Source organism: Trachemys scripta, chromosome 10, assembly GCF_013100865.1.
Source record: "Trachemys scripta elegans isolate TJP31775 chromosome 10, CAS_Tse_1.0, whole genome shotgun sequence".
Classification (NCBI taxonomy): domain Eukaryota; kingdom Metazoa; phylum Chordata; order Testudines; family Emydidae; genus Trachemys; species Trachemys scripta.
Window position 1 is genome coordinate 84,203,984 of NC_048307.1, and position 25,701 is coordinate 84,229,684.

The 25,701-nt window shown below is 50.4% G+C and overlaps 1 protein-coding gene across 3 annotated transcripts in view; it reads left to right on the plus strand.

Moving 5' to 3' along the window:
- Positions 1-25,701, plus strand: part of FRMD5 (FERM domain containing 5) — an 86,371-nt gene that overhangs the window by 52,380 nt on the left and 8,290 nt on the right. For 2 of the 3 annotated variants that reach the window (XM_034782834.1, XM_034782833.1), the window contains exons 7-12: positions 994-1,082; positions 6,180-6,243; positions 7,140-7,231; positions 15,463-15,537; positions 16,426-16,494; positions 18,868-18,974. In XM_034782834.1, the coding sequence (XP_034638725.1) occupies positions 994-1,082; positions 6,180-6,243; positions 7,140-7,231; positions 15,463-15,537; positions 16,426-16,494; positions 18,868-18,974 (496 nt within the window). The remainder of the gene's footprint in view (positions 1-993; positions 1,083-6,179; positions 6,244-7,139; positions 7,232-15,462; positions 15,538-16,425; positions 16,495-18,867; positions 18,975-25,701) is intronic. The other variant, XM_034782832.1, reaches the window with a different exon arrangement.

The following is a 25,701-nucleotide window of genomic DNA, read 5'->3' on the forward strand; positions in this document are numbered from 1 at the left end:
TTGGGGTGCGGGAGGGGGCTCTGGGCTAGGGCAGAGGGTTGAGGTGCGGGGGTGTGAGGGCTTTAGGGTGGGGCTGGAGATGGGGGTTTGGGGTGCGGGAGGGGGCTCGGGGCTAGGGCAGAGGGTTAGGGTACAGGGGGTGAGGGCTCTGGGGTGGGGCTGGGGATGAGCGGTTTGGGGTGCAGGCTGCCCCAGAGCTGTGATGGGGAGGGAGGACTCCCCCCAGCCCTCTCACTGCAGCAGCCTGGGGCTGGGGAAGAGGTGCCTCTCCCTGTTGCGGCAGCTCTGGCGGGGCCGGGGGAGAGGCACCTCTCCCGTCTGCACGGCCTTTAATAGCCTGCTGTGCGGCCGCACAACTTAGAGGGAACTTAGGTTAGGGCGTGGGTTGAAAATCTAATTTATAAAAGAAAGAAACCTTCAGTCTGACCTACACAGCGCCTACTGTTGTCCATCATATTTTAAAAAGCTGACACATGTTTTTTTCCACAAGTGCCAAGACAATTAACGTTACCTTCACTAGAGCCTAAACCTTATGATTCCATTGAACTGCTGACTCGCACTGTCCGTGACACTATTTATTGCTTTTAAAAGTGTCTTGATGCTGCTCAGCTGGGCCTGTTGTACGTGCCGCTCAGATCTGCGCCACCAACAATTGAAGGTTTTCAAGTTTACTAATGAAAGCCAATCGGTGATATGTGGGAGCTTTCTTCATTGGTTAGCTCTACACAGTAAATCAATAGTCCCACAGGTCTGGGAGTTGTATTGTATTTTCTGCTCACAAATTCTGCTGGACCAGTCATGTTTTTTGTGCTCCTGCAGATTCCGGTCTATAGGCAGGATGTCACGGTCTAAATAAAGCTGTCAGGACTGTTCTGTTGGCATAATTTAAGAGGGAAGATTCATTACCGCCACCTTATTCAGGACTGAGTGTTGCTATTGATGTGTAAACTTTGCCGTGCTGCAACGTTTTGATGCGATCTTATTGTGTTCCAGGATGTGTCAGGAAATGCGGCATTTTTGGCCTTCACTCCCTTTGGTTTTGTTGTTCTGCAGGGAAACAAGAGAATTCACTTCATCAAATGGTGAGTTCCCCCAATTTCAACCCGTTCTAGAGTTTACTTGTTTAAGATGCTTTTATCAAGCACTGGTAACTCACTATATTATTTCTCGTCGGGCTGGTCTACACTGGGGGGAGGGGGGGTGATCGATCCAAGATACGCAACTTCAGCTACACGAATAGCGTAGCTGAGGTCGAAGTATCTTGGATCGAATTACCCGGGGTCCAGACGGCGCGGGATCGATGGCCGCGGCTCCCCCGTCGCCTGCGCTACCGTCGCTCGCTCTTGTGGAGTTCCGGAGTCGACGGTGAGCGCGTTCGGGGATCGATATATCACGTCTTAACGAGACGCGATATATCGATCCCGGATAAATCGATTGCTACCCGCCGATACGGCGGGTAGTGAAGACAAACCCTTGATTGCAACAATAAGAAATGTATCCAAAGAACAAGGACAAAGCGCAGCATTAGCCGTGTTTCCTCAAATATAGCCGTGGCACGTTATAAATAGTAGAGCGCCAGGGTTAGCTTTTGAAAAGAGCTCCGCATTGACCTAACTTCCCTCCCATTGATAGCAATGGGAAAACTCCTGTTGACGAAAATGAAAGCAGAGTTAAGCCAATACCAAGTGCATTTGAAAATCCCATTCACAGTGTCTTCTATGAAGACGTTAAAATTCACTGGGGAGTAAAAAAGCTACTTGTCCAACAAACGGCACTGACAAGCGGGATTGCTCGGGGTGTCCGTAAGCCTCTGACTGCCAGAAGCTTGGAATGGACGACAGGGGATGGATCACTTGATGATTCCCTGCTCTGTTCACTCCCTCTGGGGCACCTGGCACTGCCAGTTGGAAGACAGGACACTGGGCTGGATGGACCTTTGGTCTGACCCAGTCTGGCCGTTCTGATGTAAGACTAGTGACCGGAATTTAGTTCGGAATTCCCTGTTGGGAAAAAGAAGAGCGAGGCTAGTTTGGGATGGTTGGAGGAGCAAAACAAGAAAATCAGTGCTGTGTGAGGATAGTCCTCTACCCATAATGACTTTACCCCCGGGTTAGCTGTTGCTAGCAATTTCATCTGTTAAAAACTTATTTAGAAATATTTATATTATTTGAGCCAGATTCCGATCTCAATGATACTTATGTCAATTAGAATAACTGCTTTTAAATCTGGAGTCACTGAGAGCTGACTGTCTCCAAGACCCCCTTATGGGAAGGGTTAGTTGGCAGGTGTGGACGGGTCATGAGCATTAGTTGCATGTTCACTCCAAGCACAGTAACAAGCCACATGTCTTTGAGTGTGTCAATAATTAGGAAGAGAATAAACAGACCTCTCCTCTTTTCTCACTGATGGAGGTTTGAGGGGTGGTTTGTCCTGTAGTTGTCATTTCTCAGCCATGGAGATCTGGCTGTCTCTTGAGTGAGGGAGGTCACATTTTGGGCCTAGACTGCTTGTCAGAGACCCTTAAGCTTGTCTCACCTCCACCTTCCTGCTTTCTCTCTCAACCCCTTGATGTTTCTTCCCATGAAAATGTCTGTCTCATACACCGCTGTATTTTCTGCTTTGATGGCCTGATAGGCACTGTCCCATTTGTTTAATATGCTCTGGGTCATCTCCAATCACAGGCACTAACGTGTGTGTCTTGACCCTGGCATCTCCTCAATTGGCCTATTCTGCCCATTTGATATGTAAGACGTGCAGCTTTGTAACACCCTGTGGAAGGTGTTTATATCAGGGGACAATTTACAGTCAGTTCCATATACAGGTACCTACTTCCCACCTCATCCACAGTCTTAGTGAGTCCAGGTTACTGCACCTTCAATATGTGCAATGGGCAAAATTCCCCTCCGGGCAGAGGGCCTGCCCTTCATACCCCTGAAAGCAGCCTCCCATAGGACCTTAGAGGAAATCCTGCATTTCTCTTTGTAGCCTGGGTAGCAGAACTGATGCATTTCTGCTGTGCATTTGGCCAGCTGAGCAGGGTTTCAGAGGGAGCAGAGTCCCCTGCATTGGGCCAGAGGATTTGCTGCTATGCAAGGGCCTCTGGTGCATTCCCAAACCAAGTGAGAATCTGGTGTTGGGGAAGAGGAGGTCTTCCCGCTTTCCCTGGCGTAGACCCCCCTCGTGGCCAGCTGAGCGACTCCTGCTGGGCAGAAGGTTTGTCCTTTGCTGGGCAATTGAACTGGGGCTTAAGAGGCAGATTTTTAAAGGCATTGAGTAACTTAAGGATGCAGACAGGCACCTCCTGGGGTTTTCTGGCTGGGGTGAATTTCACACTATATACATGAAAGAAAGAGAAACACATTTGGGATGCTGCCAAACGGAACCTCATCAGGAACAAAGATCATCTCCTCACATCCATAAACCCGAATGCGTGTTAGCCCGATTGCACTAGTATTTTGTGCACGATTCCTGACTCCTTGTGCGATGAACTAACTGCAAGGTGTTCCAGTGGTGACCAGACAGCTCTGCAGTGTGATGGTGAGTTGGCCATGTTCACGCTGCACTTTGCACATGGGAAGCGCTTGATATCGTTCTTACTGCCCTCTTATTTGGTGTATTTATAAAATCTGAGTCTATTTCTTAATACTAATGTCATGCTGTTTTACTGAGGCTCAGTACGGCCTCGTCAGTGATTACAAATTCACATGATTTAAAAGTAACAATCAATGGAATAGGGAGCCCATTGCACCGTGTTTACTTTATATGGAGTGGGCTAAATTCTGCTGTAAAGTCCAGTTGTGCACGCCACGGACTGAGTCTGGGTCGTGTGCGTTTCCTGGGCACTGTCAGAATCTCCCTTCCCCAGTCTCTGTCTTGTGCAAAGATCATAGTAACCGTTTGTCAACTGCTTCAATTGACTGGTGGCAGAACAGGAGGCTCGGTGGATATATTTAGGAACATGGCGTAGGTCTCTGGTTATGGGATTATTCAAAGGTGCCTGGATGGTTAGTAATAATTAGGTGATGGGGTTTGACTGTGTGTTCAGCCTGGGATCTGGGCACATCTCTTTTTTTGGCAGGTTTTGCTTCTCCCTTTCGCCCCTTCCCCTTCCCAAAGGAGAATTTGTGTAACTTGCTCTTTTCATCCCCCCACAAGGAGAAATATACAAGTGTTTCCCCTGCCTAGAGTAACTGCATATTTTAGTGTATGGTACAGAGCAGCTCTCCTATATAGGCCATGATACACGGGGCATGTGAGGACAGGACCTGGGAATCTAAGTGAAATGAATTTGCCAATTAACTGTTAGTTGTAAATTCCTTTTAGATCGTCTCTCCCGTTAGGGGGAGGAGTTAATCCTGTTCCACTTCGGCCCCGCAGCTGAGACCATGTTTGAAGAACCGACTCAAAGCATTGTTTGAAACGGGTTTGAGCTAATCAGGCCTAGAGATGGTTTGGCCACTGTGCATGAATGGGGCCAAACTGTGACTAGACAGACACTCAATGGGTGTGCCCCGACTTTATTTAAATCCGCATTGGCTCCATGTACCCCGGCCAGCCAAGCCATGTCTAGAAGGAATTTGCTTGAACTGGTTTAACATTGGATGGGTTAAACTGGTTAATCAAATGTGGTTCCCAACCCACTAGAGAGAGCTGGGGCACTTCAGGGCACCCTGACCACGTCTGTTCATTAACAAAAACAGGCTCCGTCTTTTTAGCCCTTCCTTTAGGAGAACTTTTCTTAAACTCTGGGATCATCATATTTGTTAAGACCTTTCTGCAGAGCTGCCCAGTGAGCTTACACTGGCTGGTCTCAAAATGGGGCTTCTTGCCAGCTTAACCCTTTAGATACTCTAGAGATCTATAGGGCTTATCCTGCATTTCTTGCACATCGAGCATTTCCATTGATTTCAGTGGGCATTGTGGATACAGGATTGGGTTCATGCCGTGTGCACATGTGGGTTTTTCAAGATTCCAGCAATTGATGACTCCCACAAATTGCATGCGTATTTTCTGTATTTGCAAAGCCTTATGTTCGCATGTGCAGTCAGACGACTGCGCACACACATCCCGGTAACGATGTTTGTGAGGCATGGTTAGGCATGCAGTTACCTGGGTTGCGCACATAAGCGGTTTTGCTGGTGCAAAGGGTACATTTTGCCTGATTGACCTGTTGCATGAGCCATTGGAAGTGTCTCACAAACCTAGAATATTCATGCTCTTAAGCATTAATTGGTCAGTAGTCCGGAAAATGCCATAAACAGAAATGAAAATGCAATGTAAATGCAAACCCCAGCTGCCTCACAGATACACAAAGTGTCTGTTAAACCGAGGAAGTCCTCTTAAATGCTGCCAGTAAGTTAACTCCAGGCGCTCTGAACTCTGCCCTCTCCAGGGCAATGGTATTTTCCTTTGAAAGGGTGACTAAACCCAAACGCAGTGTTCTAGCTAAGATCTAACCCATGCAATGTACACTTGCTTTGTATTCTATCCCACTGTTGATGCATCCCAGTATCCTGTTTGCCTTTTTTACTGCAGCCACACACTGGGCTGATGGCTTCAAGGATTTTTCTACAATAACCCCTAAACCCCTTTCCTGGTCAGTACGCTGCATGACTGTTCCATGTAATATGTACTCTCTATATTTGGTTTGTTGCCCCAGACTTATCATTTTTTACATTTGTCTACATTAAACTGCATTGTCCATGTATTGGCCCAGTCACCGGAAAGACCCCCCAAACCCTCTGAATCTGGTTGCATTGTTCCTCATTCTTCGCTGTATCTCAAATTTTGGCCTCATCAGCTCAGTGTGGTATCTTACATTTGATATTTTCATCCAGAGAATGCACATATATAAGCAAAGTTCTCAGACGACTCCTGGACATTGCCCTGCGAATCACATTCCATCCCGAGACGTTCCCCTTTCCAGCCACTGTCTATGAGCCAGGAGTCCTCTTATCACTCTCTTACCCTTCGGACGAACTGAAAAATATGGCTTGGAGACTGTTCCAACTACTGTTCTGAAAATAGTCTATTGATTAACTTGGCGTTTCATACAAACAATTTGGCTTAATTTGTGCATATTACCGGGTCCAATTCCACTGTGTGTGGGTTCTGCATTAATGAGAGTGAGATGGGTGATGAGCAACAGGTCTGTTACATACGTGGTTTTGTAATTTTAGGAACGAGGTAGCCAAAATGAAATTCGAAGGAAAGACATTCTGTTTATATGTAAGTCAGAAAGAGGTGAGTGGATTTTCTCCTCATTTCAGTACTCACTAGGTATAGTCTTTACTTCTGCCTCAAATATTAAACATTTGCTATTGTGTCTGGTAGAAAAAATAAACCCAGCTCCCGAAGTCTGTTCCAGAACTAAGAAGCTGCATTTAATCATGGAAGCAGAGACGTGTAGGACTGGAAGGGACCTCGAGAGGTCATCTAGTCCAGTCCCCTGCACTCAAGGCAGGACTAAGTAATAACTGTTTTATTTCTGCTTTGCAGCCGCCTTCTGTAATCACACAGTTAGGGTCTGATCTCTGTTGGCTCCAAGGAAAGCAAGATCCAGCCCTTACTTACAAAATACAAAGGAAGGCTATGACATGTATTTAAAAAATATACGCAAATCTTTCAGTGGCAAACAAAATGGCCTTTCGGACCATTGCAAGGGTCAGAACATTCAGGTATCTCTTAGAATGACATCCAGTTCGATATCTGTGTCATCTGCTCAGGACAGGGCTTCACGCTGCATTTCGGGGTGTTATTTCTCAGGTCCACGTTATCCCTGCCCATCCCAGTCAGACCTGGCTATCTAAAGGAGTGTGCACATTTCGATTTCGAAATGGGTTAAGTACAGTACAGCACATGAGAGATAGTTAGCTAATCCCTGTGAATTTTTAAAATATATATTTTTGGATACACAGGAATATGGATGAACCAAGCATCAGGTAATTGCGTCTTTACCCGTGGAAATCAGACATATTTCCAGCTGGGTCAGTCAGTCAGATACATTCTTCCATGTTTTGTGGCGATTCCTGAAGGTTTGTGTGTAATAAATGAGCTGTTTTAGTTTCAGCTGCCCTGCAGATTGTAAACATGCCGCCTGCTAACCACACTCAGTTGTTTCCATGTGGAATTTTTTGTAGGAAAAGAAAATTGCTCTTACTTATTTTGCTCCAACACCAGAAGCGTGCAAGCATCTCTGGAAATGTGGGATAGAAAACCAAGCTTTTTACAAGTAAGTACAAAGATTATTAGGAGTTTTTAAAAATGTTTCATACTGTACATTTTCTGTGGGCAGGTACGATCCCACATAGCAACGGACTTTGTATGAACATGCGATTGTAGCATCAAGGCAGCACAGAATCCGATTTAAATCCAAACCAGCTCCTTCCATGCCTCCACCCAGGTCACTCACCTCCCCCTGCTCAGGCCGGGAGGAAAGGAGCCCTGCTCTGCTGGAGCTTAGCAGATCTCAGGGGGGTTTCCATAGCTGTGACTTTTTTTTTTTTTAATGTGGCTGGGTGGTTAGCCTGACGCACAACCATTGGTCCATGGCTCCTTATCCAATACATTTGGAACAGCCCATACTGTGTTTGGGGTTCCCTCATCCGCCACCCGAGGGACACGCTGGTAGCTTAGGATGCCCCAGGAAAAAACCTGTATACTTGGACAGGCTTTAGCCCTGGTGGAAGACAGACAAGAGGAGGACAACAGGTGACTTATACAGATACCATGTTGCTGTCATGGAAATAGACTGTCATGGAGCAAGAAACATGGCCCTAGGCAGATGGAGGTGGACAACCTGGGTTGCCTCCTGTGTCACAGGGCACGAGAGCATCTAATTAAAAAAAAGTAATGATTAGCAGGTCTGCCATCTGCCAAGGTGCCTACGCACCAGACTGGGAGCTTCCCGCCCCCTTCCTGGTTCTGGAATGCAGCCAAGTGCTTAGCATTTAAAACTTCCACTGCTAATTGCTTAGCCGTAAAAGTTTAATCAGGAAATTAAAACTTTAATTGTTTGGAGATTAAAACTTTAACGCTAAACAGCTGATAGAGACCAAGTCTGGCCTGGCTGGGCCCCCCCACATCATCATGACCAAGGGATGGCTGGGTCAAACCTGAGTAGCACTGTGACCAGCCTGCCCCCGGGACCGGAGCTACAGGAGCCAGTGTAGAGCAGGTGCTGCAACCCCCAGCTCATGTCCTCCCACTGCTCTGGGGGCAGGACCCAAATTCCCGGCCTCCCAGGGGACCCTTTGACACATTCTGGCAACCCAGTTTGGGGTCGCGACCCATGGGTTGATAGAGCCTGCCTTTGAGTGCTCGGCTACAGCAAATACAGCGCTAAACCTCACCAGTGCAGAGAGATCAGGCACGCCCTTGCTTATAACAAACGGGCCAGATCCCCAGCGGTGCCAGAGCTGTGTCCGCACACCTGGAGACAGGGGCTGGAGCTTCAGTGACTCCAAGCCACTGACCATGGGGGTGCTGGAGGGTGAACCGGCCCCGGCACAAAGTGAAACAGCTTCCCTTGGAGGTTAACAGATCCCTTTCCCCGCTCCACTAGCTGGGATCTCCAGAGCCCAGCACACCTGGATCCCCACCCCCGCCCTGTGCTAGCCAAGAAATCTCCAGTGGTAAGGAGTTCTCGTTTCCTGCCCGACGGCCGCTTTAAGCCCAGCAGCACGAAGGGTCTTGGAAGGATAGAGAATCAGGCCTGTGGCATCTCTCTTTTTTGTATTGATTTTATGTATCAGAAAGTTTGAGGCATCTAATGCAAATGCAGCTCAGAGGGAAGAACTGAAAGAAGCGTGTTCCTGACCATGATTGGACACTTCAGGCCCTTCTCCCTTCTGAATAGAGAAGGAAGGATAGTGTAGGGGGTAGGGTACTAGCCTGGGACTCCAGAAACCTGGGGGTCAGTTCCTATCTCTGCCACAGACTTCTTGTCTGACCATGGTCAAGTCACTTAATCCTTCTGTGCCTCAGTTCCCATCTGTACTATAGCAGTGGTTCCCAACCTGGGGTCTGTGAACCCCGGGAGTTCGTGAAATGTTACAGGGGGTTCTCAAGAAAAAATTCCCTAATGGCGACAGAGCTGTCCCTAGGAACCCCGGGCAGCCTGGGGCCAGCAGCCCAGAGCCCCTGGACTTCCAAGAGCTAAGCAGATCAAAGTCAGCATATCTATCACACTGAGGAGATTTCAACTTCAAGATTCCTTATAAGAAATGGAAAGGGAGGTGGACATCTTTTGCTGTTTTTAAAGTTAAATAGGCAGCTAGTGTTGTTCTTCATAATCATTTTAAAAACAAGTTTAAGCTTTGTTGTAACGTGCATTGTTTGCCTGGACTGCTCAAGACCTGAATGCTTGTGTGGGAGGAACTCTGAGTTGGTTTCTTAAATACCTTCCTGCTGTTTCACATCTGATACTCTTTGATGAAACATAGGAGCCTTGTCTTATAACAGGCTTATTCAAAGTGATACAAGCTACGAAAGTGAGATCTTGGAAGAGTGTTGCTGTTTTCATAACATAATAAAAATACTGTAATGATAAATAATTAATACTAAATAGTGTATAATAAGCATGTCATAAAAACAAATTTTATATTCCCAAGCTCACTGCTTTTATAATTTATACTCAGGTAAAGGAGAAAATCCCTGGAAATATTCATTTTTAGGAGGGGGTTTGCAAGACTTGACATTTTAGTGAAAGGGGTTCACAGGTTGTTAAAGTTTGGGAACCACTGGACTATAGGGAACGACGGGGTCTTGTGAGGATAAAATCCATTAAAGATTGCGAGGCGCTCAGCTGTTACGGTGATAAGCCATATCAGTCCCCAGCCAGAGAGAACAGCCTTTAATTTATAGACCTTGTCTCGGGTGAGGGTTCTCGTTCTCAGTAATAACTGTAATCTCGGGTCCCTCGCTGTGAAATGATGTAGGCCCAGCTCTGCCCTTGAACGCAGGCAGCTTCCACTGATGGAACAAGCCCCAGGCAAAGGGGCAGCATGAGGCCGGTGCACCACTTAATTCCCACCCAATGACCCGACGTGGAGTTTGTAACGTGAACTCCTCAGAGCAGATGGCAAAGCACTGGGATAGTCCATCTCACGTTGCTCTTTTGTACATGATTATCTCAGGCCTCAAGAGTTTGTCATTAGTTTTGTCCCAAAGAGAGTTTCTGAAATTGCATCGGAGAGGACTGGACAGCTGTTGGAAGAGCCAGGGGTCGTACTGTGTCAGCTTTCTTGGGTGAAATCAAAAATGTTCAGTATACAACTGAAGAATTACAGTCCTGTGACATAAATGTACGGTGCTTTGTCACCCAATTCAGAACACCCCAGACAGACATTCCTTGTTTCCAAAGGAGAGAGGGAGAGCACCCGTTAGCGGCTGAAAAGTGGGGAAGCCTTTAGGGTAGAAATTGTTGCACCTTTACAAAACCGGAACTCTCTGGGATGCTTGTTTGGGAAAATAGGTCAGTTTTCTGTTCCTTTCTTCTTTTGATTAATTAGTTTGATCTTGAAAGAGTCAGGGTATAAAAGAAGTCACTTATCTGTAAATCAGTAAGACATCAGATAGAACATTTTGGTTTCACCATGCTGCTTTCTGTTTTACTTAAAAATAGACTGCTTTGTACTTTGTAATGAGTTTTATTTTAATCAGGGAGATGTAAGATAAAGTGTAATGGATTCACTTTGGGAATACTGCAATCAGCAGCGGCAATCATCAGGTTTCATGTCTCATTACATGAACATGAAATGAAATTGCTCTATTGCTTTACAACTTTTTGTTACGACTAATGATGGTGGTGGATTACGTGCCCATTAAAACGGACCGTGGTCTCATTCATGCTGCAGTGTGTATTCACTGCTCAATGGGGGTAATGCTGGATTCTCCTGGGATGACTGAGGAGCAAGTGGTGTCATCCCTCAGGGCTTTGGATGTATTTCTGACCAAAGTCGCATCCAGAAAGGTGCCAAGCTGCCTCCAGGTAGTGTGTGATCTGTGTACTCAGCATCCTTCCAATCAGAGGTTCTGGTAAGTATCTGAATATGCTGGAGAGTTTCAGCCCGTGCAGAAACCAAGCACAGAAGCTTGTTACTCGTCTCCTGGGATGCAGCGTTCTTGGCTTGGCCTGATGATGAAGTGTGATGCCTGTGTTCATTGTGTCCTGCCGTATCTGTGACTGCACAGCGTGGCAGAATGCCACCAGTGGCCAGCCAGTGGCTACTCAAACCTCCACCAGCATTTATCTAGTTATAACTTCTCACCTTAACTATTCCTACATCACCACCTAAAAAAAGACCCTCCACCTCTCCCTCCTCTGGGCACCCATGGCGCTGGAGATGCTGTCTGAGCCCAGGTTCTCTTTCAAAGGGCTGCACCCTGGTTAAAGAGCAGCTCATCGTAATAGGCCTTTTCGGGTGCTTGGGTAAAGTTCAGGAAATGGGTCTGTCTCAGTTCTTGGCAGGTCGCCGAGGGAGGTACAGTATTAATGATTTGAGGGTGTGAATAGGTATAATTAGAACTCAAGCTCTTGGCTGTCCTTTCCGTTCTGTACCCGTCCTGCGTAAGCCACTTCTCTCATTGTGTTCTGTATCTCAGCCGCCCGCCTCTGAATTCTGTCTCATTACCATTCTCAGTCAGTGTCAGACTCCTATGTGCTGCTGCCGCTAAAGTTACATCTGGTCAGAGCTGTGAGCTCAATTGGAGAAGGGGAGAATGAAAGGCATGTGGCTGCCAGAGACCACTGGCTCTTGGCCTCCACCCTCTCCCTCATGAGCTGCTGTTGCATGAGGATAAACCACAAATAGCTGGAACTGTTTCTGGAGTTCATCACCTAGTGCTAGCTCGGGGATGTGCAGACTCCCTGCCAAGCGACAGCTCCTCGCCCCATCGCCAGTTACTATTTTCTTGTCAGAGGATTGGGGGCAAGAGGCCATTAGATGAGGGGCCTGATCCTGCCCATGCTTTCTGGCAAGCATGTTGCAAGCACAAGCAGTCCTGTTAACATACGTTGATTGTAGGAGTACCTCTGGGGGTTAATGGGACTGTTCAGAGCAGGCAAGTGCAGCAGTGTGCTCGGTGTTTGCAGGATGGGTTTGCGGGCACCCAACAGAGTGATGACATTCTTAAAAGCCACCTGGAATGGTGCAGCTGTCGTGAGATCATCTGTTCTTGTGAGATTTCTGCCATCTTGGGCTGGCCACATGCTATCTCCAGCCTGAATCAGATGCCTCCCCCCTTTGGATCTGCACCAGAACCTGTAGGGATGGGATGGAAGCTGGGAATTTGAATTCCTGACATTTGGTGAGGAGGGAGGGTTGGATTTAGATAAATAAATAAATATATGGAGATACACCTATCTCATAGAACTGGAAGGGACCCCAAAATGTCATCAAGTCCAGCCCCCTGCCTTCACTAACAGGACCAAGTACTGATTTTTGCCCCAAATCCCTAAATGGCCCCCTCAAGGATTGAACTCACAACCCTGGGTTTAGCAGGCCAATGCTCAAACCACTGAGCTATCCCTCCCCCCAGGTCAGTTTCTAGGTCAGGGCTTTTCCTGATTGTAACTGGAGCTGGTACAAAAATGGATTTTGAACATTCTGTGAAAATTGTTTGGAAGAAAAGGAAGAAAAATTTTATGTCCATGAATTTTTTCACGCAGTTTTGGTTCTTTTGTCAAAACTCAATGTTTGTTCAGTAGTTGAAACAGAACATTTTCCATTTGTGATGGACAAAGCCTGAAAAATGTAATCTTCTGCTTCGGTCAGTAAAAAGGTGGAAGAACCCACCTCCTTCGGTGGAAAAAAGTTTTGACAACAAAGGTTCAATCAGCTCCAATTATGAGTCCAGTAAAAGCAGCTGTTTGTTCCCCCGGGGACGGGGTAGCGAAAGGCGGAGGGGCAGGCCTGCCCAGGTATGCTGTGTGTGAGGGAGCCCACAGGAGCTGCGTTCCCTTCCTTGCACGCTGTAGAAGTGGTGAGGCCAGTGGCTCGGGGAAAGACATTCGTTGCCCTGCGACCGCACCAGTGTCACTGTTCTGTGCTGCGTTTCCAGTAAGCTCCGTCACGAGAACATTCTGAAAACACTTAAGTAATGTTGCCTGAAAGCGTGTACCCAGCTTTGTCCTGTAGAGATCACAGCGACAGCGAAACGCCATTTATAGCAGGGCTGCCCTGCGAGCGGATTTGGGCCCAGTCCTGGGAGGAGCCAAGCAGCTGCAAATGCTCTCTGAGGCGGTGGGAGCTGCAGGGTCTCAGGATCGGCCCGTTGTTCTGGGCAGTTCCTTGCCAGTGATAGTTTGGGGTTAATCGAGGTCACACATAAAGTCCATAGTTAAATCATTTCAAGTCGGAGTCATTGTATGGGGATGTCCCACAGCCACCCTACCCTGACAAGCGCTGGTATGCGATAAGCTAGCAGAACCCCTTCAGCACCTTCCAGAGCTCACTGGACATTTACATACAGAAGCCACAGCAACATCACTAACCAAATAAACTCCCAGGCTGGCTAGAGCTGACAGTTTCTTCGTCCAGCTCCTCCGGCTCCGGCTGCACAATGAAAGGGGTATTTGCTGTACAGGCCGTTTTGTAGACTAGCCGTTTTCTCCGTGGCCGGCACTTCCTGCGTGTTCATACGTGATCCGGGAGGGGGGCGTTGATTTCTCCTCCATTTATTTTGCCTGTTTTCAGGAAATGTCCTGAAATCGGGATTCTGGTGTTGATTTTGCAGTTCTGCTTTGGGGCAAAAACCTGCAAAAGGTCGCCATTTCCCCCCCAAAATATGCAATTGTCTTCATGGAACAGAAAAGCAAAGCCCCCCAGCTGTGCGGCTTTCCTGCTCCGTGGCGGCTGTATGGGGGGGGCCTCTTGTGCCACGGGAAGTAGATTGAAGAGCCAGTGTGTTGTCCATTCCTGTTCCTAGTGCATCGCCCCTGCCAGCTCCTCTGACTGACCCAGACGTGGCCGGACCATGGGGTTCCCCTGAGTGGGTTGGAAGGGTGGCGCAGTTCCATGTGGGGCTCCGTGAGCACTGCCTGCAGTGGGGGCTGGGGTCAGAATCCAGGTGAGCGAGGCCTGGGGGGTGCACCCAGCACTGCATGAATGTATCTGCCACTCTGCCCCTGTGGGAAGAGAACGTGGGCGCACAGAGTGTGAGGCTGGAGCAGTCTGCATGCTGTGAGGAGCAGCTGCACGCCTGGATGGAGGGATCCCCCTGTCCCTGGAGATCCCATCACAGTAATTTGGGCTAGGTCCTGGGAAGCAGATTGTGCCCAAAGTAAGTTTGCTGCGGGCAGGGGAGGAAATAGAGAGCCAGGTTCTTCCCTCTGCCTGAGCAGAGCTGAGAGGCGAGTGCTGCAGGGAGCGGGCTTCCAGGTGGGGACCTGCTCCAGTTTGTGCCCCTGGAGAATAGGTGTAGCGGAGCTCCACTCCACCCCTCCCTTCCTGGGGACGTTCCCACACCCTCCCCCCTGTGCCAGGTGTGGGAGGAGACGGTTATACAGCTCCCACGTGTGAGGGGGGTTCTCCTGCGCCCAGCTCTGACCAGAACACAGCCACTGTGCAGTGCCCTAGTGACCTGGGGCAGGCAGCCAGCCGAATTCCTGTCACCAGCGCAGGGTTGACCCCCATTGTTAACCGCTTGCACAGTCCGGTTGTGCCTGTGTCGGCCTCAGAACTTGCCTCCTTTGTGCGCTGTTCTAGTAAACGTCTGCGGCAGGGACTGTCGCTGTGGTGTGAGGACAGTCCGGTCACACCGTGCCCGCGTGACTGTGTCGGACGTACAGTGCGGTGGGGCTGCAGTGACCCCGAAGGCATCTGTGCCCACCCTGAGTGGCCGTGTCCCTGGGACGTGGGTTACATGGTTACCATTCAGGGCTGTGTTAATGATGTGGGCTGGCTGTTTCCCTCGAGTTCAGGGCTGAGCCCTGTTTCACAGGTGGCTAACGGTTTGCCAGCAGCTCCGTGCTCCAGCACCCCAGGGAGGCAGGGAGGGAGCTGGCTCGGAGCAAGGAGACCAGACTGGCACATTTTGACAGTAACACGGTGTTACTTGCAATGGAAGTGCCTGCTCCTGAGAGGGCCTGATTCCCTGGGGGCTGGGAGTGCTCAGAACCGCTCCCTATTTGATGGCAGTTGGTATTGTCCAGATCTGAACGCCCTGAACTGAGTCCTTGTGTAGATTTCGCAGAGTTTTTCAGGGTCCTGTTCTCTGCTGCCACCTGAGTTTGGAAGCTGAGACTGCGGGTAGGGGCCGCGGAAGGGAAGGCGCTGTCTGTCGTGGCTCCGTTTGAGGGTGCACTGGTCGATCGTTTAATAGACCCAGCTGCCCCCCAAAGGCCAGGGCGGCCGCTCTTGGTAAAACATGGCCAGCGCGCCGCGTCACATCCATCGGCATTGACCTGCCGCAGCCCGGCCTGTGTGTGGAGGGTTCTCCATGTCCTTGGTGTTGTTTCAGGTTGGAGAAGTCAAGCCAGGTCCGCACAGTATCCAGCAGCAACTTGTTCTTTAAAGGAAGCCGGTTCCGATACAGGTAAATAATGACAGTAAGTAGCAGTTACTGGATATATTTTCAGTGGTGGTGGATGTAGCAGCTTCTTGACTGCTTAAATACAAGACTTTTCTGAATGTCTTTCTGAAAAGAGACTCCTTTGTCGCAGGAGATTTTTGTATCAAAGCATTTCCAGGTAGCCACGTAACCTAATCATCCTTTTATGTTCCCTTGGATTTGGTTTTATTTTGCTACATGTTATTCCTGATTTTATCCCTTATACCCCTCTTACCTCAACAGACCAAAAAGAGAGAGAGAGAAAATTGCAGCTGATTTTTAAAAATACAACAGTGTGTTGAAACATTCCAGTTACTAAAAGATGATGTTCCTTCCTGCATCTGAAGCAGAAGTTTAGATGCTGAATTTTAGCAGGCTGTAATGCACGATCGAAGTGTGGGATGCCGCCAAGCATTAGAGATTTGTAAGAGGCTCCAAACATTGTGGAGACATTGGGCCAAATTCTGTTCTCACACACACGTGCGTCCATCTGGAGTGGCCCCTGTTGTTTGATGTTCAGAATCCTACACATCAGAGGAGAATTAAATTTCACTCAGGTGGGACGTGCATTCCAGGAGGCGGGACTGACCGATCGAACAGGACGTGACCGAAAGGGGTGCTGCCCTTTGGGAACCCCAAACCTGTTCATTTTTAGCAAATGTCTCTTTTCCTCTCCGTTTGGAGGCTGTTTGCCCACGGCACTCGGTTCCCGTGTGTCAGACTGGAGTAGGTCTGGAGTTCTGTAGAAGGATGTACTGTTATGGAGGGCGAGGGCAAAGGGGTGATTGTTTATCAGAGCAGTAGAAAAATCTCGGCAATAGCCAGAATGCTTTTTCAGTTCTTGCCCTGTTTCTGTTCTTGAACCACTTGCAGTGGCCGAGTTGCAAAAGAAGTGATGGAATCTAGTGCCAAGATCAAGAGGGAGCCCCCAGAAATTCACAGGTAAGAACCATCAACAACTTCATAGCAGAGTCGTGGACACGAGGTGCATTGATCTACAACATCTCACCTTGATTTCAGTCCCGCCTAAAGTGTTGGGAATATCCTGTAGTCAGCCAGAGCGTGGCAAGTGCTCTTTCAGGCTGCTTCCTGCACGAGTAGGGTGCATATCACTGGGGTACCATTCCTGAGCAGAGGTTGGTAGTAAAAGGGCTTTGTTCGCTGGAAAGGAAACTGGTTCACTTCTATTTCGTCTTGCGGTAACACTGAGCACTTCTTGCTGTCTGGTACTCGGGCAGCGCTGGCATTGGGGTTGGATTCTTGGGCTGAGTGTGATGTTTCAGGTCATAGCGGCTTGTTTAAACACATTGCTAATGAGCTTTGCTGCTGTGACTAGACAGTGGGTGAAACCCTGGCCCCATCGAAGTCAATGTAAGTTTTGCCATTAAGGACATAAGAACGGCCATAATGGGTGAGACCAGTGGTCCATCTAGCCCAGCATCTTGTCTTCCGACAGGGGCCAGTACCAAAGCTTCAGGGGCACTGTACAAAACAGGGCAATTTTGGAGAGAGACGGCTTCTGCCAATCAGAGGTTTAGGGTCACCCCAAACATGGAGTTACATCCCTGACCATCTTAGCTAATAGCCATTGATGGACCTATCCTCCATGAAATTACCTAGTTCTTTTCTGAACCCGACTAAACTTTGGGGCCTCACACCATCCCATGGCAGTGAGTTCCATAGGTTAATTGTCCATTGTGTGGAGAAAGTATTTTCTCTTATTTATATTAAACCTGCTGCCTATTCATTTCACCACGTGGTGCCTAGTTTTTGTATTGTGGGAAAAGGGAAAATAACACTTCTCTATGCACTTTCTCCACACCGGTCATGATTGTACAGCCCTCTATCATATCCCCCTTCGGTTGTCCTTTTACTGAGCCGAGCAGTCTCTCCCCGTGTGGAAGCTGCTGCGTACCCTTGCTCAACCTTCTCCAGCTCCGCTATGTCCTTTGGAAAATGGGCAGCCAGAACTGGACACGATATTCAAAGGGGGTTTCTATGGTGGTGATGATCGTTTCTGTCTTATTTTCTTTGCCTTTCCTAATAGCTCCTAGCGTTGTTAGCCTTTTTCACCCCTGCTGGGGTCTTTTGTGTACTTTTACCCTCTGAAGGCAGCGCCCCGCCAGCAGCAGCACAGAAGTAAGGGTGGTAATACCCTGACCCCCCCTTGCAATCCTCCCACAACCTCTTTTGGGTCAGGACCCCTACAGTTACAACACTGTGAAATTTCAGATTTAAATAGCTGAACTCAAGAAATTTACCATTTTAAAAATCCCATGATTGTGAAATGGACCGTGAATTTGGTAGGGCCCTAACTATAATATATCTGATACCTGCAAGCTACTTCTCATCTGCATTACACACGTGTATCACAATCGCACAGTTATCAGTCAGGCCCTGTGTGTAGTATGTGCGCCAGGCAAAAGGTTTCCCCAGCAGCTGCCTTTGCTGCTCCTACGAGACCAAAAACCTGACAACCTGACTCAGCTTTAGTCTAGTCTGGAACCATCCTGAGAGCTTCGCCCGAGGAGGGGCTGCAGGTTTTAGCTGAAAGCCATCATGTCAAACGAACTCGTTGATTGAATGTCCGTGCGTCCATCCAGCTGTTGCTAAAAGTATCTGTGGATATTGGCGTTGGTTATTCTTTTCCTACCAGACATCACTGAGCCTAAGCTGAGGCCTGCCAAGGAGAGGCGGTTACTCTGGGGGAGACGTGCTTTGCCTGCATCCCTGCAGAGGTACTGCTGCTCTGTTACCGGGACCTCGGAGTGGCGTTTTTGCTCCCAGTCATTCCCGTGCTTTTGACGGGGCTGAACAAGCAGCAGTTCTAAGACGTCTACTGCCCCCAGGCCTGCCCCTCCTGAGCCAGAATTCCTCTGTGCCCCGGGGAGCAGAACGGGGGCCTAGCTTTGCTGTGCCTGCAGGGTGAGCCGCAAAGACGTAGTGTTGCACATCTCTGGAAGAGACTCGCATCCGCCTCAGTTTTGTAAGGAGGTTGTTTTCTGTCTGGTGTGGTGGGGTGGGGGGACTCCAGTGCTTGAAGGGGGGGGAAATAATTACTTGTTTGAAACACCACTCTCAGCTCCCAACATCCAGACCCTGCAGAGCTCAGGAAAGAAGCCAAAAGCGAAGCTGTGGGTGCACACATCCTGCATCTGGGCTCTCCACGCCTGGTCTGACCGCTCTGCACCCGACTCCTGCACGGCTGGCTAAGGAGAGCGCAGCTGTGCGTTTGCGCCTGGCTCTTCTGCCTCTCGCTTGGTTTCCTTTTACTAGTCCCTAGGTGTCGTGCTCATCTCTTCTCTTTCTCTACAGAGCAGGATTGGTTCCTAGCCGCAGCTGCCCTTCCATCACTCACGGGCCAAGACTCAGCAGTGTCCCCAGGACGCGAAGGCGAGCTGTTCACATCTCCATCATGGAAGGTGAGCTGGGGGCATGGATAACTCTGGCTGTGTTTTACCTGCATTCGCGGTGTTCCAGTCCCATTCTCCTCCCTCTCCAAGGGCAGTTAATGATGCTTCGGCTGGTTTAATGCTCCTAGTCCCCTCCTGAATGGAATAATTGCCAGTGAGAGCAGAGAATCCCCTGGCTGAGAGCAGAGAATCCCCTGGCTGAGAGCAGAGGTATTCGGCTGCACACTCATTTGTGGCTCACCTGGGAGTCCAGTGGATGTTTCTGCCCTACCAGCTAGCAACGTATACACTGATTTCTTCTCCTCTGCTCCAGTCACCAGTAAAGGGGAGACGTCAGTCAGCAACAGGAGGCTGTAGCTACTCATCCACTCGCAAGGGCCTGCTCGGGCAGGACCAAAGGGTCTAGCCAGATCAAGCAATGGGCCGTTCATCGCCGTGACAGTAACAAGATCGGATCTTAGCAGCTTCTTGGCATTAGTCAAACGAAGGGGACGCCCAAGCAAGAGGGGTGGGTGGGTGTGGTTAGAGAGAGCTAAATGGACCCCAGAGGCCAAAGACAGATTATTTGGGGGTAGTTGACTCTAGGGTAATGGGCGTTTAGCTGTGTAATGATGTATATTATATACCCAAACGGAGAGCGATGCACAGGCACATATAGAGTTCTATAGGTACGACATACATACGGGTATAGACATGTATAAATATATATTGCACCAAAGGGAATAACGTGCTATTTTTAAAAAATTCCCAGTGGCCCAATCTAATGTTCTGACCTGAGAGCTGTGGACCAGCCTAGAGGGCTTGTGGTGCATTAGGGGAACGCACAGGAGTGTGGGGCTGGAGGAGACCTCGAGAGGTCACGTCGTTCAGCTCCCTGCACTGAGGCAGGACCGTGAAGCTAGAGCTTCCCTGACAGGGGTTTGTCCAACCTCTTCTTAGAAACCTGCAGTGACGGGGCTTCCACACCCTCCCTCCGGAGCCTGCTCCAGGGCTTAACTACGGTTAGAAAGTTCTTCCTAAGCAGGGCCAGCTCCAGGCACCAACAAACGAAGCAGGTGCTTGGGGCGGCCAATGGGAAGGTGCAGCACGTCCGGGTCTTCGGCAGCAATTCGGCAACGGGTGCCTCAGTCCCTCTGGGAGCGAAGGACCCGCTGCCGAATTGCCGCCGAAGAATGAAGCGGCGCAGTTGAGCCTGTTATCAGCACGCGCACACACTCACACCCCACACCCACAATTTTGTCTTCTCTAGATTAAACAATCCCAGTACTTCAACCTTTCCTCATCGCTCGTGTTTTCTAAACCTCTCGTTATTTTTGTTGCTCTCCTCTGGACTCTCCAATTAGGGAGTTCAGGGAAGCTGACGTAGGAGTTTAACAGGAGTTTCTGTATGTGCTGAATACCCCTGAGCCCGAGCTATCTGGAGCATTGATTACTGTGAAAACATATTTCATTCATCATTACGAAAATATTGACCAAAAGAAAGGCTATCTCCATTATTTCCTTTCTATCTCCTAGAACTGGAAGGGACCTTGAAAGGTCATTGAGTCCAGCCCCCTGCCTTCACTAGCAGGACCAAGTACTGATTTTTGCCCTAGATCCCTAAGTGGCCCCCTCAAGGATTGAACCCACAACCCTGGGTTTAGCAGGCCAATGCTCAAACCACTGAGCTATCCCTCCCCCCTAACTGGTCACTTATAAGGAAAAAAAAATGGCTTTGGTCATTAACTCCCCCAAAAATCATAGGGCTCTTGTATAGTGACAGGATTGTTGGCTTTGTAGCAAGTCTGCACAGCAGAGGATAAATCAAGTGTGTAGCAGAGTTGTTCCTGTATTTTATAGGAGTACTTGTGGCACCTTAGAGACTAACAAATTTATTTCTCTAAGGCGCCACAAGTACTCCTGTTCTTTTTGAGGATACAGACTAACACGGCTGCTACCCTGAAACCTGTATTTTATGGCAGTGCACTTACCTGGAAGTACCTGAGGCCTGGGTTTTAATGCCACTCACCTAGAATTAACTCTGAATTCTCCCTAGAAATGAGTTTATAGCTTATTATAAGCAGAGTTGAGTGAACAATTCATAGCAAGTAATATGGCCCTCTCATTTAGCTGCTTCTTCTCTTTGTCATTTTCTGTGAACAGCTTTCAAATTTCTCAGATATATTTGCTGTTTCAGATTATCTGTCAAAAACTTTCTGCAAATGATTCTTAGCCTGTCGGTGGTTCACGAGAAGTTTATTGTGCATATTTGATATTCAAAATGTATTTGTTTGATTAGACATGTAGATCACATGATTGTGTCTTGGTCCCTGATTGGATGCAGATGATTCTTCAACTCAGGCTTCCACGGGGATTCCTCGCTTGGAATCTCACTGATGCTCCTTTAATTGTGTCTGGAACATCTCTGATTGTGTTTTGCACACACACAACCTGCATTTGTGCATGCCAGACAGGGCACAGGCAGGGAGATTCTCCTCTGCACTCGCGTGTGAACACAGGTACGGCAGCCTGCTGAAAATGTGGCTGGGGGCCTGATGCTGATCTCTTATGGCGGCCAGTCCAGAGTCATTCCCAGGAAGGCGGTAGAGCTACGCCCGTGGAAGTGAGATCAGAATCCGCCCCTGGCTCCTCGGCTGCCTAGGGACCTTCATTCCTGGGTTTCTTCGGGAATTCATTAAAAACCAAATCAGAACAATTGTTTTGAATTGTCAGGCTAACGTTGTGTGGGTTGAGAGAACTGCAGCTTGCCGTTAAGGTGACTGGTAGCTATTGACAGCCTTAGCCCTTGTGTAACAAGCTGGTGGCCTGGGAATTTCCTTGGTTTCTTCACAACCTGTCTGCAGAGACAGAATCTCTGTGTGGGCTGCAGGCTGTGCAGTGATAACACCCCCTTCCCCGACCACCGTCCTTCCCCGGCCCAGATTGTTGCTCTCTGCCGCCCACTTCAGAGGTGACGGTTTGGAACAGAAGCCCTGCATTTTCAACACATGCACCGCCTTGTAGCCTGGGAACCTGTGCTAACGGGGATGAGAGGAGTGTGACTAACCCCCCCTCTACACACCCAGGCATCCCTTTGATAACGTACCCTAGGAGGCCCTGTGCAGAGGGGAGGAGGGGGATCTCGCAGGGCTCCCCCATCACTAAAAAGCTCGTGGCAGCTTTCAAATACAAATGAACATAGGGACAGTTGAATCACTGTCACTAACGCCCAGATGTTCGGTAGGAGTTCTGGGCAGCAAAAAGATTTCTGCTGGTGAAAGCGACACCATTGCTAAGTATCGGCTTCACTTAAATATCTGCCTGTGACTGAAAACAGCCCTTCCCAGTGACAGACAGATCTGTTCTCTGGCAGGAGAAGGGGAAAGGCGTCCCGGCCAAACAGTTCCTTTCCTTCCCAGACAGCAGCTGCTGGTGCCAGGGAAAGGAAACGGTGGTGTGAATCCCAGGGGATAGCAGGTATGTTGGGCAGGGTTGCCTGCCACTCGCTGTGTCCTAGCCCAAATAACACTTTCCGTGGGAAACACAAGCCCAACACAGCCCTGCACTCAGCTGCGTGCTGGGGCCATGCAGCAGGAAGCGTGGTGCAGACCTAGTCCCCACGGCAGATGCAGAATGCCCTTGTAAACAGGCTGGCGCACAGAACTGGGACTAATACAGAAAGAGCCTCCTACGGGAAAGGCTGTTGTGTCTCGGGGTTTCCCAAAAGCCAGTGTATTCCGGCTCCGACGCAGCACGATAGCAGGGCCCGGTCCTGCCCCCTTGTGGCCAGAGAGTTTTGCCACTGTCCTCAGGGGAGGCAGGATTGGGCCCATGTTGCATTATAGGGTGGGGGGGGGTGGTCAAACTACGGCCCATGGGTTGGATCCAGCCCATGGGATTGTCACCCCTGTGGTGCCGCGGGGCTAAGGCAGGCTCCCTGGCTGCCCTGGCCCCGTGCCGCTCCTGGAAGCGGCTGGCACCACATCCCTGCGACCCCTTGGATAGAGGAGGCAGAGGGCTCTGCACACTGCCCTCACCTGCGGGTACCTCCCCCTGCAGCTCCCATTGGCTGGGAATGGGGAACCGCGGCCAATGGGAGCTTGGGAGGAGGTACCTGCAGGTGAGGGCAGAGCGTGGAGCCCTCTGTCCCCAGGGGTTGCAGGGACGTGGTGCCGGCCACTTCCGGGAGCAGGGTTGCCTGCCAGTCGCTGTGTCCTAGCCCAAATACCACTTTCCGTGGGAAACACAAGCCCAACACAGGGCCTGCTGTGTTAGGCCTGCTGCACACCACTGCCACCCTGGAGCCACTCGAGGTAAGCCGGAGCCTGCACCCTGAACCCCTCCTGCACCTCAACCCCCTGCCCTGAGCCCCTTCCTACACCCCGCACTCCTCCTGCACCTCAACCCCCTGCCCTCAGCCCCCTCCTGCACTCCGCACTCCCTCCTGCACCTCAACCCCCTGCCCCGTACATTCATGGCCCTGCATGCAATTTCCCCACCCAGATGTGGCCCTCAGGCCAAAAAGTCCCCCGTCCCCCCCCCGTTCTAGGGGTGCTGAGTAGAGTGGGGATGATCCCAGAGGAGGTGAAGGATTGGTTTGCATACGGTGAATATCAGACTGTGCTGGGCAGGGGAAGGGGGTCAGCCCAGGACCCCATGACTTAGTGCGGTAGCACGGTCCAATGTGCCACAAAAGGATCCACTGCAAAGCAAGCCGGGAATTAAATAACGAACATTTCACACCATTATTCTACCCAACCCCCCGCTGCAGCTGCCTTTCCTCACACTCACTTCAGCAACATGGAAGCCCAGAATAGCGCTGGCTCCCGGCTCAGCTCACCACCGTCATTTACGTCATTGGTGCCAGTGGGTGAAGTGGCTGCAGCCCTCACCCTGTGCATTCCTGCGGCGGCTCCGTCCCACGCTGGGCTGTGCCCTGCTGCCGCGCCCAGGGGAGCGGAGAGGCTGCAGGAAGGGGGCTAGTCCAAGGCCACCATGGTGAAGTGTCTGATAAAGATTAAGACGAAAGTTACTGTCCATCTGCGGATAATCAACCACTGCTACCGGGATGTGACGGTGCGAGTGCTGAGCGTAGGCCCCCAGCTGCTGGGCAAAGTGCTCGGTGCCTCACCTCTCCTCCCAGCCGTCCCCAGCTTTGCCCGCGCCGCGCCACGGGACCAGCGCGACGGGCTCACACCAGGTAACTAGCGGCCACGTCTCTGCTCAGCTTGGCCGAACACGTGCTGCTCCCTGCTCGCAGAGCCAGGCCTCGGGGAGGAGAGGAATGGGCACCCTTGCTCCTGGGTCAAATCCACATTGTTCCCCCTCCTGCGCTTTTACTGCGCTCTCCACCTGTGTCACCGCTGGGCCTGCACCACGGGGCTAAGTCCGGCTCCAGCCGTTCCCAGATGTCGGCCTGGTTGGAGCTGGTGGCTCAGCTCAGTCTCTTTTAGAGAGAAGAGCCAGGAGGGGCGGCGGGGGGGCTGAATAGGAAGGGCCCCAGTGCAGGGCTGTATGGATCCGAGTGTCGTTCAGACACTTGCAGGTGCTCAGATACCAGCGTGATGGGCAGCAGCAGCAGAAAACGCAAAGCTGGCTGTGTAAGTCTCCAGCAGCGTCTGACAGGTGTTAGCGAACGTCCTGCCTCTGCAGATTGGGCGTTGGCCTCCTTAGAACAAAAATACCAGTCAGGGTGAGAACGTTTTCATTGCTCTGCTGTGCTTAGCGCGGCGCCTTCCGGCATGTCGGCAGGCGGTCGTGGGCAAATGCCTCCTGGCTCATGACATTCATTTGAAAATGAGCAGGCGCGGGAGGCTGCGTACTCAGGAGGTGGTTCAGCGTGAGAGCTGGCAAAGCTCAAGGGACTCCAGGAGCTGGAAAATGAGCGGGAAGATTCCACACTTGGCTGAAAGCAGGTTCAGCCCCGACCCATCGGCCGGAGCGAGCGCTGGTGATTGCTCGCTCCAGGGGAAACAGTAGCAGTGTTAGCTCTCCTGAAACGATCAGGGTCTCGTCTTACCGCAGTCACGGGCAGGGGACGTGCCAAGGGGAAGGATGGGGATGGGGCACTTTTCGCTGTTACAGCTAAGGAGGAAATGCAGCCCTAGGCAGAGCGGCTGGTACGAGACCGAGGCCCCCACTCCAGTCCTGCGTCAGCCTGAAGCTGTCTGGGTTTTGTACGCGCCCGTCCGCCCAGCAGGGCATTTCCCCATGTGAGTTCTAGGCAATGCTATGGACCCTATTCCCAGAGGCACGTCCATCCCGTCCCACCGCCTGTGGGCGTGCTGAGCTCATGCCCTTAGCGGCCAGCGTCTTCACACATGGGCCCTGTGACGGCAGAACCGTCTTCCTCCCTGTGCCACGGTCCTGGGGTCTTGGCGCTTCGCCAGCACAGGCAGCAGCACAACGTGATGGAGGCTGTTGCGCTACAGTTTAACGGCCACCCTCTTGGAATTCACAGCCGCAGCAGAGGGCGATTTGTCTTCAGGCGGGCGCTAGAGAGGGCTCCAGCCATGGGTGGAAAGTCAGCAGGCAGGGTGGGGGCAGAGCTAAGGCTGGTGGTGGAAACATTAGTGTCTTTCCCAAATTTCTAGATTTTGGAGGGGGGAGGGGAAGGAGGTTGGCTTTTAGTGCCCGAGGACAGTCGCTCACCCTTGTTTTAAAGGGCCGGCTTGTCTCTCAGTATTTTGCCTGGGCAGTGGACGCACACCTACGGCACGTACGCGATGCTCATAGATGCTGTAGAGGGGCTAGGACT